Genomic DNA, 13053 nt, shown 5'->3' on the forward strand with positions numbered 1-13053 from the left:
TTCATAGAGCAACAGTTTACCTTCATCTGCTGTGCAGCCACTGTATTTATTTAAAGGTTAACCTCAGTCCTGCCGCAGCGCTGCCCTGAATATGAAGTCTGTATATTAAACTAGTTCACTCGTATTGCTATATTATGTGATGGTTTATATTGTGAATTATAGTGCATCGTCTTCAACAAGAGGGTACCCATTTCAAAGGTTTGGGGTTTACAACATTTAAGGTTGTTTTTTGGTGCAGAATAAGAGATTGTTCAAGGCTACATTTGAGGCTCGGTTGACTGGTTTCTGCTGCTGGTTCAAGGGAATGTGTTGTATGTATGTTGACCTGACCTTGTCTGTGTTTAATGTGGGATCTCTGTTCTGTGTCGAGTTGATGCAGAGTAAGGAAAAGGTCAGTGCTGACAGGCAGACGAACGGACGGACGGACATAGGCAGCATCTGTGGCTCTTTGTGTACAGCTTTGCTGACTGCCATCATCTATGAGAGAGCCTCTTTGTGTATCCCACGTGCATTCGCAACCCCATCACTCACGTAGTGGAATAGTGCTGGTTAAACTTCGATTTATGTTTGTTCGCAAAGAGGGATGGACTGCAAACATCCTCATTGTCCTTTAATTACACAAAGTGGACATCTGTGTAATTGAGCGTCTAGAGCTGAGAGGTCAAGAGTTTCAGGCCACAAGCTCCATCTGCTGACAAGGAGCTGGATGAGTTTAAGTTTAAAACAAGGCAGCACCATCAAAACACAAACCACTGGCACAGATGACCACACCATTGTTTTCAATTGGATTTCTAGTGCTGGAGTTTTATTTATTCTCCAAGTTATTTTTCTTGTTGTTTGAATTTGCGAAGACGCTTTTTTTTGTGACTCTAAGTAAAATAAATGATCCAATAAACAAAAGGTCAGCTGATTAAAAAAAAAAAAAAAAAAGATGTCAAGTTCAAAGTGAAGCCAGAAAGACTTTGTCTATAAAGCTCTGCGTGCACAAACAACAGGACGTGATTACAGGTTTGGGATGTCAGGTCGGGTAATGACATTCCAGACATTTTGCTCTCGTCGTGGCTTTTCCAAAGGCCGTCGTTTGGCAGATAAAATTAGACTGCACTCCTGACCAATTCCCTTTGTTTGAGGTCCATTTCAAACACTTGCGCTTTGTTGTCACGCGTTTCACGGTCGTCTCACATCCGCTGTTTTTCCAACTGAGCGGCGTAAATGGACACGTTCAAGTGTACGCATGCCGCAGTGACCGCATGACAAGGCTGCTTATTGCTACATATACGGGCTGAACCAGTATCAGCAGTGACACACTCAGACGTCAAAAGAGCACAAGCGTCTTTATTTACATGTGTAGTTGAGAAATGAGTGTCTTTATTTGTATTGGTCACATTGCAAAGATTTGCGTAAAATGGTTGCTGCAGAGTATTGACGTATGAAGTGACCGCTCCGTGTGTCTTTCAGCTATTGGTAAGCGGGATGTGAAAATGTGTGGAGGACAGCTGTGACTAATAGCAACAGGGCTAATAACGCTCGGACTGATTGATGAGAATCTTTTGGTTGCGGTCTCACTGTTGATCCACGATAAGCTGCGGGCTCGCTGCTTTCACTCCTCAAGATAGCATTTAATTAAGTCGGATGGCCAGCGGGGAACTGCGGGAGCCGCAATCTTACAGGTGCACTGTCCAAACAACTCACTGTCACACTGCAAGGAAGAGAGAGAGAGAGAGATGGAGAGACAGACAGAGAGAGAGAGAGAGAGAGAGAGAGAGAGAGAGAGAGAGAGAGAGGGTGAGGGTAGAGTGAGGGAGAACAGATAAGAGCAAGGGAGAAGGGGGGAGCTGAACAAAAAGTGAGACAATGAAAGGGATTAAGGAAAAGAGAGGGTGATAATCACAGAAAGGGAGGGCTGATAGATGGAGAGAGAGAGAGGGAGAGAGAGAGAGAACTGCAGGCTGCATGCTGGAATGAACTGGCAGACAGAAAGCTATAAGAGCCTGGTTGCCGGCTTCACCACCCGTTCATTTTCCACTGTGAGGAGAGCAGGACCGTCAGAGAGTCAGAGGGGAGGCAGGAGAAATGTGGCAGAGAGGTGGTAATTAAAGGAGAGACAGAAGGTGGGGGGGAGCGATAAGAGTGAATGAAAAGAAACTCGTTTAGTCGAAGGCAAGATAATGAGAGTGTGAGCACGGACGAGAGAGCGAAAGGGAATGTGTTGGTGAGAGATGTAGCGACTCATTCATCCACGCCTCTGCCTGTGCTGAGGCAAAAGCAAGGAGCCAAGAAGACGGAGAGACAGGATGAGAAGTGGAGATGGAGTGGATGGAGTAAGTGTCTTTTTCCAGCCTTGGTGTCTGACGATGAGCATGGGCTGCCTCAACGATGGATCTGGATTTTACCTTTGTATCTGGAAGGGATGGTTTTTCTCTGCTCTTCGCCCCGCGGCTCTCTGAAGCCTGGACCTCAGTCAGGTGGCGTGGGACACAGGGACACATCTCTCTGCCTCCACTGTCCCCCGGTTCCTCCTTCTCTCCCTCTGCTCTCTGTGAAAGTGCAGCCAAGATGTGAAAGGGAGAGCAGCACACAGGTGGAACCTTTTACATGCATACGTTCAGCCACTGGAGGTAAAGAGGTAATCTGAAAAACAGGAGGGGAGCGCAGTGAGTAGAGATGAAGAGAGGAGCGGAGTTCTCTGTGTATCAGGGAGGCAGCCCAGCTCGACGGCCTCCCCAGCCGCTCCCTGACAACCTCAACCTGCGGCTCAAGCAGCGCTCACTCACTAACCTGACCTTGCTCAGTGACGGTGAGCAGCAGGTTTACTCTTTTGAACTTGATGAGCCACCATTTCACGTTTCCCAACCTCAGAACTCTTCATCGCACTCCTGTTCCATGCAACGGGCAGGAGGTAGCCTGCAAGGGAGCCCCAGGAAGGAGGTGGTGCCAAGAGGTGCAGGTGCACGGGGCACCAGAGCTCGATCTCTGTCACTCTCCCTCACTAAGGTGCTTTCTCAATCCGAGCATTCCCTCATCCCAGTCCCTTGGAGGAGCACAGCTGCAGGCGGACGACCACAGCGGGCATCATACAGTGGCCATCCACGGACGGAGGCGCAGCGCAAGTCCAGGGTAGAGGCAGCAGGAGCAGATGAAGAGGGCAGCAGTGGGCGTTCAGTCGAGGAACAAGGAGCAGGCAAGAAGCAGGGAGACAGGGAGAGGGACAGGGGGGGTTGGGCAGAAGAGGAGGTTTCAGAGGGAGGTCCTCGCGAGGGAACGGCTCAGCTGGATAAGGAGGTGATCCTCACCATGCTGGGTGATCTGGAGAAAGTTCTGCACACGCAAACTCGCCATCGTAAGTCTATACAGTCTCAACCAACCCCAGCAAGTCAGCATGAATGTGTCATTTAATACATCATGTAGAGAACAACCATCACATTTCTCGAAAACACTTGAAGTCATTTTCCATTTGTTTCCTTTAAAATAACGTGTGCTCACTCTCAAGTCATTACGTTGTGGTTTAAAAAATGCTAACTCGAGCAGAATATGAGAACGGCGTGATAGAATGCGCCTTTAATAAGCTGGTTATTTTCTTAATCCTTGTGATGCAGAAGCCTATTTCTTAGAGCACACTATTAGCATTTTAAGAGCGTATTTAAGAAAACGGCAAGAGCTGTGTAAGCACACACACACACACACACACACACACACCCATCCTTCCTTAACACACACACACAATTTAGCCTCCCTCACAACTACTTTAAATGAATCTACACAGGTAGTCAAAAATGGTAGACATCCTTTACGTCACTCCTTGTCATTGTCTGTGAATAATGCACTTACTATGTGTGCAGCACTGTTTAGTGCTTTAATTTGAGTTCACTGTGCCTCTCAGTGTAAAAACCCATACCCATAGGTGTGATCTTCACCAGAACGCAGCATATGTGAGTTTGGTGTAAAACATTTCTGTGCATAATGTGCTTTTAGAACGAGGACCTCGCTTTGATGTCAGAGGAAAGGAAACAGGGAGGGGAGCTGCAGTTTGTTTTTGTTTTTTTTTTTCTTTTATAGCCGTGACAGAAGAAATTATTATTGTGACTTTGAAGATAAAGCAAAGTAAAAATGCACAGCACAGCAAGGTGAGCTCCTGGCATAGAGCACATTACTGCTGGCTTCCTTTAGCCAGGTTTAGGCATGACGCAGCATAAAAGACACACACAGAAGATAATGACAAATCAACACCTCTTACATTGCCTTTTATACGTGCACCTCCCTCACACAGCCAACATGATCAATAGCTTATTACTACACCTTTGACTGTATGTGTGTGTGTGTCTGTGCATGTGTAAGTGTATCCACACCATATATATGCACACAAGTAATTGTTTTAGAGTGTGTATGGCACTTTATTTTTCTACTTGTAGTGTTCTTCGGGCTCGTCTCTGCAGCACATTTAATCAGAAGTAGAATAATGGATTTCCACATGAAGTGCAAACACTCAGCTTTAATTTAAGTTGGTTTGGACCAATATTGGAAGTGTATCTGTGACATAGTCCCTGTAACCCATAACGCCCACATTTTAAAGTGCCTTTTTGGTTTTACTTTGGTTTTACTTTACTTTGGATTGGAGTGAAGTGGACGCAAAGAAGTAAACGTGCAAGTGAATAATCAACCTCTATGATATGACGCAGAGATAGCTGTCTCACTAAAGCCAAGAGATCCCGACGTGCTGTAGAAGGAAGACTGAGGAGTCCTGTGGACAAACCAAGAAGATCGGTCTCTCCAGGATGAAGGTGGACATGTGTCCTTGACAACGATCACAAGAGAACTTCATGACCATAATCACCTTAATGCTTGAGGATTCAGTAACCACCACATGTTTGCAACTGGAAGCATCAGAAACAACACCTGCAACAAAGTTCTATAAACGTGCTAGTGGCTCTGGTATGGCTGCCACTGAAATGGGAACCCTGGTATTAATTGACGATCTCACTGCTGAGCGGGAACAACATAATGCCGTGGTTTAAAGGAGCATTCAATGCTCATTGGAGGACATTTTCATCTCCGTAATGGCGCATAATTGGCCAAATTCAAACAAAACCCCTTGAGGATGAAGCGGTGGAATGTCGTCAGCTGGCTGATTGCTGCGTTCCCGAAAAATCACAATATACCAGTCTATGTATGTATTGAGAAGTCATTTAGATCCGTATTAAACTCACTCGCCCCATCAAAGCTGGCTCTCACAGTTTCCAGCAGCTTCTGAGATAGAGTCTGTGCTTTTAGCCCAGGGGGAGTATTTGTCTTTAATATGTATTAACAAGCTTCTGGTGTGCTGCTCCGGTTAGCAAATGCATTTACTAACAGGGCCATAAAATTGCACGTGGATATAGAGACATCTATCATTTTGTACATTAGTGTGTGTGTACGTTTGTGTACACGAGGGAGCTGCTGCGGTAACTGACAACAAAGGCTTCGTCAAGGTTGATCTGTGGCACAGCTCCACAAAGAAGCAGGTAGCATATTGTTGTGTTCGACTTGTATTTTCCGTGTGTGTGTACATTTTTGGAGTGGGCTCGCATTTGCGTGCATTACCATTGGATGACTGTGTAACTGAGTAATAGCAGTCAGCTGGAGTGATGGGCATCAGTATTTGTTTGCATGCATTATTGAAAACCGGCAAAACACACACAACCTACGAGGATGTGTGTGTGTGTGTGTGCAAATGCTTCAGTCTCTATCTGCAGCTATTTGAATTCTATAGTGGATTTTATTGTTTTCTTGGAAGACTTTCATTTTGTGTGTGGTTTTGGACAGATTTTTGATTAAACCCCGTCATTGTCTTACAACCTGTATAAAAGGATAAACTGATCTAACTGGCATGACTGAAATAAATAAACCTACATACAAACCTTGCCTTTGGTTTACGTTGGAGACTAAATTATGTCCGTTAATTCCCCCCTCAACAAGCTTACATGTGTGTATTTGTCTGTGTGCCCATGTGCATGCGTGCCCTATTCAAACCCCCTCACTGGCCAGTTTGGCTGCGGCGCACGCTTCCTGGGCCAAGATCTGGAGAGCAGCTTGAATCCAAATGATTGCTGTGTGACTCTTCACCTTTCTGCAGTGTTGGATACTGAAATAGAAATAGTTACATCAGTTATAGCAGCTACAGGTGAATAACAAACCACTACGGTATGGACAAAAGATTCAGTAACATCCATAACTGGAGTTGCTGAGTTGAAAGAGAGACAATGAACATTACATTTCCTTTGCCAAGTATCAAGGGTATACAGTGAATCTTGTGAAATAATTAAATGTAGGAGGCTGCAGCTCTGCTGCGAGGTAGAGGGGAGAGAGAGAGAGGCGACGTTGGTTCGCTCTGTCACAGAATCACGCTGCTTGTATCATATTAGTCTGTCTGCATATTAGTCTGTCTGCATTTGTTAGTGCCGCAGCTGCACTAGTGAAATGGAGCAGAGGAGGAGATTGGTAGATAGTGAAACATGATGATATATATATATGTTTGTGTGGCAGTGGGAGTTGCATCACAATGGACCCCACACTGTCAGCCACAGATAACATCTTTCATCCACACAACCTTTGTAGCAATAATGAAAAAAAATAAGTCTGCATAAAGCAAGCATATATGTGTCCACTGATAAGGCTATTACAATAATATGTGATTATTTTTGTGATTTATTGCGAGTTAACTATCGATAATCGTGCAATTAATCACCATTATATACTTTTATCAGTTGACAGCCCCAAATTTGCATTCTGGTTCAGCTTAGCTATTGTGCAGGTGAAACCTCAGGTCCTGCATTTCTGTCTGCATATCCCCACACAAAAACAAAACATCATGCTTCCAAACTGCTTCTCGATGTTTTATCTAGTGCATCTTCATGATGGAGACCAGATCCTTGTCCAGGACTGAGTCCAGATCTCCTCATGTCACTTTGTAATGGGATTGTAATTGGATCTTTTCTTGAAAAGAGTCCCGTGAGAGGCGGCGAGAGCAACGACGACGTCCGAAACAGAAGACGAATTACAGAAATAGAGGAACTAGACAATAACTGTGATCCCTCTCATTAAATTAATGTGCAGGAAGAAATGTCCGAACCGTATCATTCTCAGTCTCTAAGCTGTCTCGTGTCCCAGGGATATCATTAATGTAACTTTTATTTAACAAGGTCTCCCTACAGGACCAACATGGTCACAGCAGCTGTATCCGCTGTAACAATCAGCATGTAAAATATGTAAAACAGGGCAAATACACAGTGACACCTAATGAAATGCAAGTAAAGGACATCCCTAAGAATAGTTCCCCTTGAAATAAGGTTACTGAAATGAGTTAAGTGTGTGTCTGTCACTTTTTGGACCTGGTAAACCTGGTGGTGTCACAGTAGTCTGTTCAAATCATGGGGGAAATATATGAATTGTAGAAACAATGGAGAGGAAATGTGCACATAGAGTTCCATCCTGCAAAGTGTGGATGTCTATTCAAAAGGAAACGATGTGCAGTGTGTGTCTGTGAGAAGAGCAACTGTGCATCGGGGTTTGTAAACTTATGTTGGCGGCACAGATTCACTGCAACACCTGAACCATTTTTCTCTTGCTGGCACTGAGCTGTGCCACAGGAGTCGCTGGGGGCCTTCTTTTTTTTTTTAAATCTTCCACTTACTGCTCCCATTTGCTCCAGTCATAGTAATCACCACGGCTCGCTGTCAGTATCTCAAAATCAACACCCTAGTGACAGAAAACAGCTTCTAGCATTCATCTCACCATAAAGTTGCCGTGTAGAGAATCACTCATCTTCACAGTGGAGACAGTTTTCCTCTGAACAACACCTGAGGAAGATCCAGAGAGCCGCGTGACCTGCATCCTTCCTCCGTGTCATCTCGCTTTTTAATTACCCTGCTGCCGTTTCGGAGCCTGACGAGCCGACGGAGAGGCTTAATTGGAGCAGACATGCAGATTCTTTGGTGTGTGCCCTTGGCTCACAGTTCCGAAATGTTGCCCACCCTGTGCTTGTTAGCGGCACTTCTTCGGAGAAGACCTAATGTCACACCACAGCAATGTGTTGAGAGGTATAAAGCATTATGAAGTGCTTCTCTGGCTGTGTGCTGCTGTAGGGCGAGACAGACAATGGCGGAGTGAAGTAGCAGCAAAGGCAAAGCTGACTGAGTGTGTGGTGTCGTGGCACTATAATATTTTCATATCGGCCTGAAGGGAAACTGTCAATGCTGTGTAAAATAATGTGTCCACTTATTAGAGTGAAAAAAGACACGTTCAGTCGTACAAGCTGATTTATTGAAATGTCTGAATGGGGACGTGCGTGTGTCTTTGTGCGTTTGTGTAACTTCAAGTGTCTCGGTAAATCTTATCAAAAAAATGAATGTCTTCTTCAGGAGAGGATCCTGAGACGAGACGCATGAGGACGGTGAAGAACATCGCCGACCTGCGACAGAACCTCGAAGAAACCATGTCCAGTCTACGGGGGACTCAGATCAGCCACAGGTGGGCACACACACTCTTTTACTCGTAATAACGTTTTCTTTTACATACATACACACCCTTGCGGTTTAAACTGACAGTTCAGACCTGTCTTTACAATCCGTTTACATTCATACAAAATTATTTTACTGGAAGCCAAAACCATCTTCATCCAAAAGATTTTTTTTTTAAAAATTCCTGCCAGTCTATGTATGAAAAAGTGTGAAAATGCATATTATTATGTATATTAGCCCGCTAATGGAATAGTTGCCAGTTGCTCCAATCATAATTTATGTCCTCCACATGGATTAGACACATTTATTAAAAAAAAAAAGAATGTCAGCAACACTTATGAATATATTATATTATCCATAGTATTTTGCATTCATTAATGGTCGACTGTATTTGTTTACTTGATTCTAAAACTAAGATGAATTAGTGAGATGTAGCCTGAGTCTGTTGTAATCTGCTCCCACAATAGCACGTGATGCACGGAGACGGGATACAGGCTCCACTCGTAAAAGATAAAATCAAATGAATTTAATTTCAGTAGATTGTTCTGCACAATAAGATTTTGCGCTGCTGCATTTTAACTGAGATAACCGTCAAATAGAATCATACATGAGTATATTGCATTCCATCTAACCCTGGTGTGCTTTTTCTTAATTATTCATACTGGCGTGACATGAATATTCATTGAAAATTTATAGTAGACCCACCTGTTTCTCTCTACAGGCACCATTCACTTTCAGTCAGAAACTGTTTCATAAATATAAATCAAACACAATATTGAAATACCTAAAGCTTAAGCCATCGCAGGTGGTTTTATGTGCGTCTGCTTTCAACTGTTTTTTTTTCTTACATTAGTGTGAGAGGGAGACAACTTCAGAAACACTGCTACATCAAAAGACACACATCAGAAGAAGAAGAAGAGACACATATGTCATGACTGAGTCACTGACAAAATAAAGGGGGGGGGGGCGTAGTTAAAACAAAAAAAAGACAAGCTTCCTCTGTAATCTGCGTTTTGTGTCAGCTCAAATTAGTCAAGTGTTATCGTGCACCCGTTGTCCTTTTCAAATAAATGCAGCTCTGATGTTGCTACTTCTGACTCACCTCGCACAGTTTATCACACAGATTCATCGGGGATCTACAGTATATCTCCCAAGTATGAATGATTTCCCCTCCATTTCCCCTACATTTAATTAAACACAGGCGTCACCGTCGTCCTCCACGGGCACCGATGTACATTCAGGAGCTGATGGAAGGAGAGCACCTTAAAGGGCTGAACCGTATTGTTGAGAAATGGGCAACAAAATAACAACAAACAGTGTAGTGACTGCAGTTTAAGACAGAAATGGTAACCATTGTTTTTCGTGAGCTCCCCAGGCAGCGCTTCCCTGCTCATCTCTCTCCTTCTCCTCCAGTCAATTATTGTTGTTGTGTGTTTTGCCCTATGTGGAAAATGGAAGATGGCCAGGCTGCCGACAGCCATGACAGATGGCAGTCTGTGTCTGTGTGTGTGTGTCTGTCTGATTGTGTCTGTGTGTGTCTGTGTTCACTAGTGTGTTTGTTTTCTACATCTTTTTTTCTTTTTTTTTCATGTCAAAGGAATGTTAGCCAAGCACAATCAGTGCAGCGCTATTGTCTCACCGCGTCATCTCACGGGGGCTGATGTGCATGTGGTCTGATTGGTCTTATAGGACACAATTCGCATTCGCACGCAATCAAGACAAGACACGTCAAACCATCTTGAGTCACACACTGTTTTTCCGTGATTTGTAGAGGTACAGTTAGTGAAGATGGAGCTTAAGTGCGCGACCGCATCGAGCTCCAATCTAAACATTTGACAAAATCCTGGCCAGTCCGTCCGAATCCCTTACCCTGAATAAGAAGTGGCTGAAATCACCATGACGCTCTGACTCTCCGCAAGTAATTAATCACTGTTGCGCTCGCGCGGACATGACTGTCATGTTGATCATCATTGTTATTATTTTTAGACTTTGTCTTCTCTCAGTAACAAAGTCCTTGTATCAGTGGTGGAAGCCATATATTGGCCACTTAATGGATGAAATGAGCAGACAATATGTGCACTGTGAGAAGCATGTGTGTACAATTGATGTCTACATGTTGATAATTGTAGTTGAGGGGATTAATAACTCTAACCCGAAATGCTCTAAGCACTTTTTTGAAGGCATAGCCAAATAGATGGAGGCATAAAGTGCATACCACTGCCGAGGTTAATACTATATTTTACGTAAGTAAATTCGTTGAGTAGGTTTTGAGTAATCCTGCTGACACAAGGCGAGGCTGAAGGGTTCAGAATTCATCAGGAATGATGCATTTCATCATTCATTTATTAATTTCACTATATTTTATTGAACACAATCATGTGTTTTAATTGTAACTTACAGCTGACAAATGATGTATAGTATGACGCTGGGATGTTAGAAATTCATGGAGAGACCAAGGGAGACAGATGTTTTGCCCGTCTGCCTTATAATTGTACTGCAGCACAAAAGAACCCTCCGTCTGTTCTTTCATCACACACTGTACATTCCCAAACGTAACACATCAGATAATTTAAATCATAAATATCGTGATTAAATGTAACTACATGTGGGGTTATAGCAATCGTGTGTTTTGGCTTTTTATGGTAACTTAAGATGCACAGTTTTCAAAAATACTACAAACAATTGAATGTTCCCGGAAACATACTGACTTATTTCCCTTTCACATTGCACTGACCTTACTACAGGGCTGCAGCAATCGCAGCAGCTTCATTCACATCCACTACATTCTTCAAAAAAAAGCATGTGTGCTGCGTCTTCTGCGATCCATACTCTTGACCGTACGACCTAGATAGACCTTTCCAGTTCCAACCATGAAAATAGTTTTGACTGACGTCAGAATTGGACAGAAAGACGCGTAAGTCTCTAACGTTCAAGGACAAACGTCGTGTAGCAGGGAAATCTCCGTCTCTTGTTTGCTCTGTCTGCTCTATTGTGAGGAACCCAAAACGAGTCCCATGGAGATTCAGCTGCTGCTGAATGACATTTGAACATAATTGCTTCACCCTGTGGACATGTTTATTGTGTATTTATATTTAGATTACTCAGTCTACTTGGCTTGGTTCAATTATTCATTTCACAGCAATGTAGGAGATGTTTTCCTCTTAAATGTTTACTCATGTACTAGTGATGTGTGATAATTGCAGCAGTACGCTAAAAGCACTGGCCCTAAATAGTTAGTCCTTGTAAGAAATTGTTGGTCAAAAAGGTCATATAAGGCACTTCTTGACATAATGATCTATGATGGAGGAGTGACTTGGCTTCTTAGTCAAACATCAGCCAGACAATATTGTCCCTTATGGTCTTCATAAACTTCCAGACTGCAGTTGATTGCACCACTGTAGTCAGAAGAAGAGTCTATTTAAAATACCAACAGTGAACCTGCCTTGGATCATTATTACTTTAGAGGTGAACTGCAGGTTTACAGTGTTTTCATTTCCCTCTCCCGTTACTGCTGATTAATCACTTGCTCCTATCTTTTATGATCACTTATACGACCAATATATAAAAACTATATATATATATATATATAAAAAAATGTAACTGCTTTTGTGAACATTGACACCTTAAACTTTCAGGCCTCATTAGCAGCTACAAGAGAAGGTTCCAGTGTAATTTATATCTAGCGACGTTCAGCAATAAGTAACTCCCTGCTGTGAACATGGATTCTTCTTCTTCTGCCGAGCTCTTGGCTAAACACAAAGTCGTCTCCCTCTGTTAGGATTTATTTTGCTTTCAGTTCTGCTTCACAGCAGATAGACTCGAGAAGTAAAGCTCCTCAAAACACAGCAGGGTTTTCGGGGGATACGTGGTCAAAAGTTTCCGAGATCGTTAAGTTCTGTGTAATATTTGCGCATGTGAGCTAGAGGCTATTTGTTGACTGTTGGTTATCTGTTCATATGTGGTAGGCATTTCCCTTTCGCTGCACCTTAGCACATATCCTCGCTTTCTTCACTCACTAATACTGACATGAACACACATACACACACACACACATCTGTTTTCGTTCTCTCTCTCTCCCTCCCTCCCTCCCTCTCTCTCTCGCTTGCTCTCTATTCTGCCTGAAGGTAACTGAAGGTAAAGATAAGCTCTTATAGCCCAACACATTGTGTCCAAATGGTTAATGGTGTGTGTGTGTGTGTGTGTGTGTGTGTGTGTGTGTGTGTGTGTTTAGGTGTTGATAGAGATGTGGTGTGAATCTGGTCAGCATCCCTGACTCTCTAATCTTGTTGCTTGGCATCCCAGTGGTGCAGTCCACTGCCCTTTCTCTGTGTGAGACACTGCTTTTGATGAACATAATAGAGGACAGAGGCACACCGAGGCCAACGCCCATGCTGGTGTCTCATCCCACAGTTCATCTGCAAAACACGGCACAGAATCATTCGAACGATAAAGCATAGGCTTTTCATGGTTTATCGTGGATAATGCTGCTACCACACACCCCTCATACCCTGGTATTGTGAAAGTAGTGTTGGCGTCTGTAACAACAGGCACACCTGAAGCT

At 43.5% G+C, this 13053-nt stretch overlaps 1 protein-coding gene across 16 annotated transcripts in view; it reads left to right on the plus strand.

Annotated features, from left to right (window-relative positions):
* The window catches only part of nav3 (neuron navigator 3), a 253383-nt gene that overhangs the window by 190567 nt on the left and 49763 nt on the right, over window positions 1-13053 (plus strand). For 15 of the 16 annotated variants that reach the window (XM_058626189.1, XM_058626188.1, XM_058626184.1 and 12 more), the window contains one exon: window positions 8394-8502. In XM_058626189.1, the coding sequence (XP_058482172.1) occupies window positions 8394-8502 (109 nt within the window). Of the gene's footprint in view, window positions 1-1937; window positions 3341-8393; window positions 8503-13053 lie in introns of those variants that run through there. The other variant, XM_058626194.1, reaches the window with a different exon arrangement.

The sequence above is a fragment of the Solea solea genome, chromosome 3, assembly GCF_958295425.1.
Source record: "Solea solea chromosome 3, fSolSol10.1, whole genome shotgun sequence".
Taxonomy (NCBI): Eukaryota; Metazoa; Chordata; class Actinopteri; order Pleuronectiformes; family Soleidae; genus Solea; species Solea solea.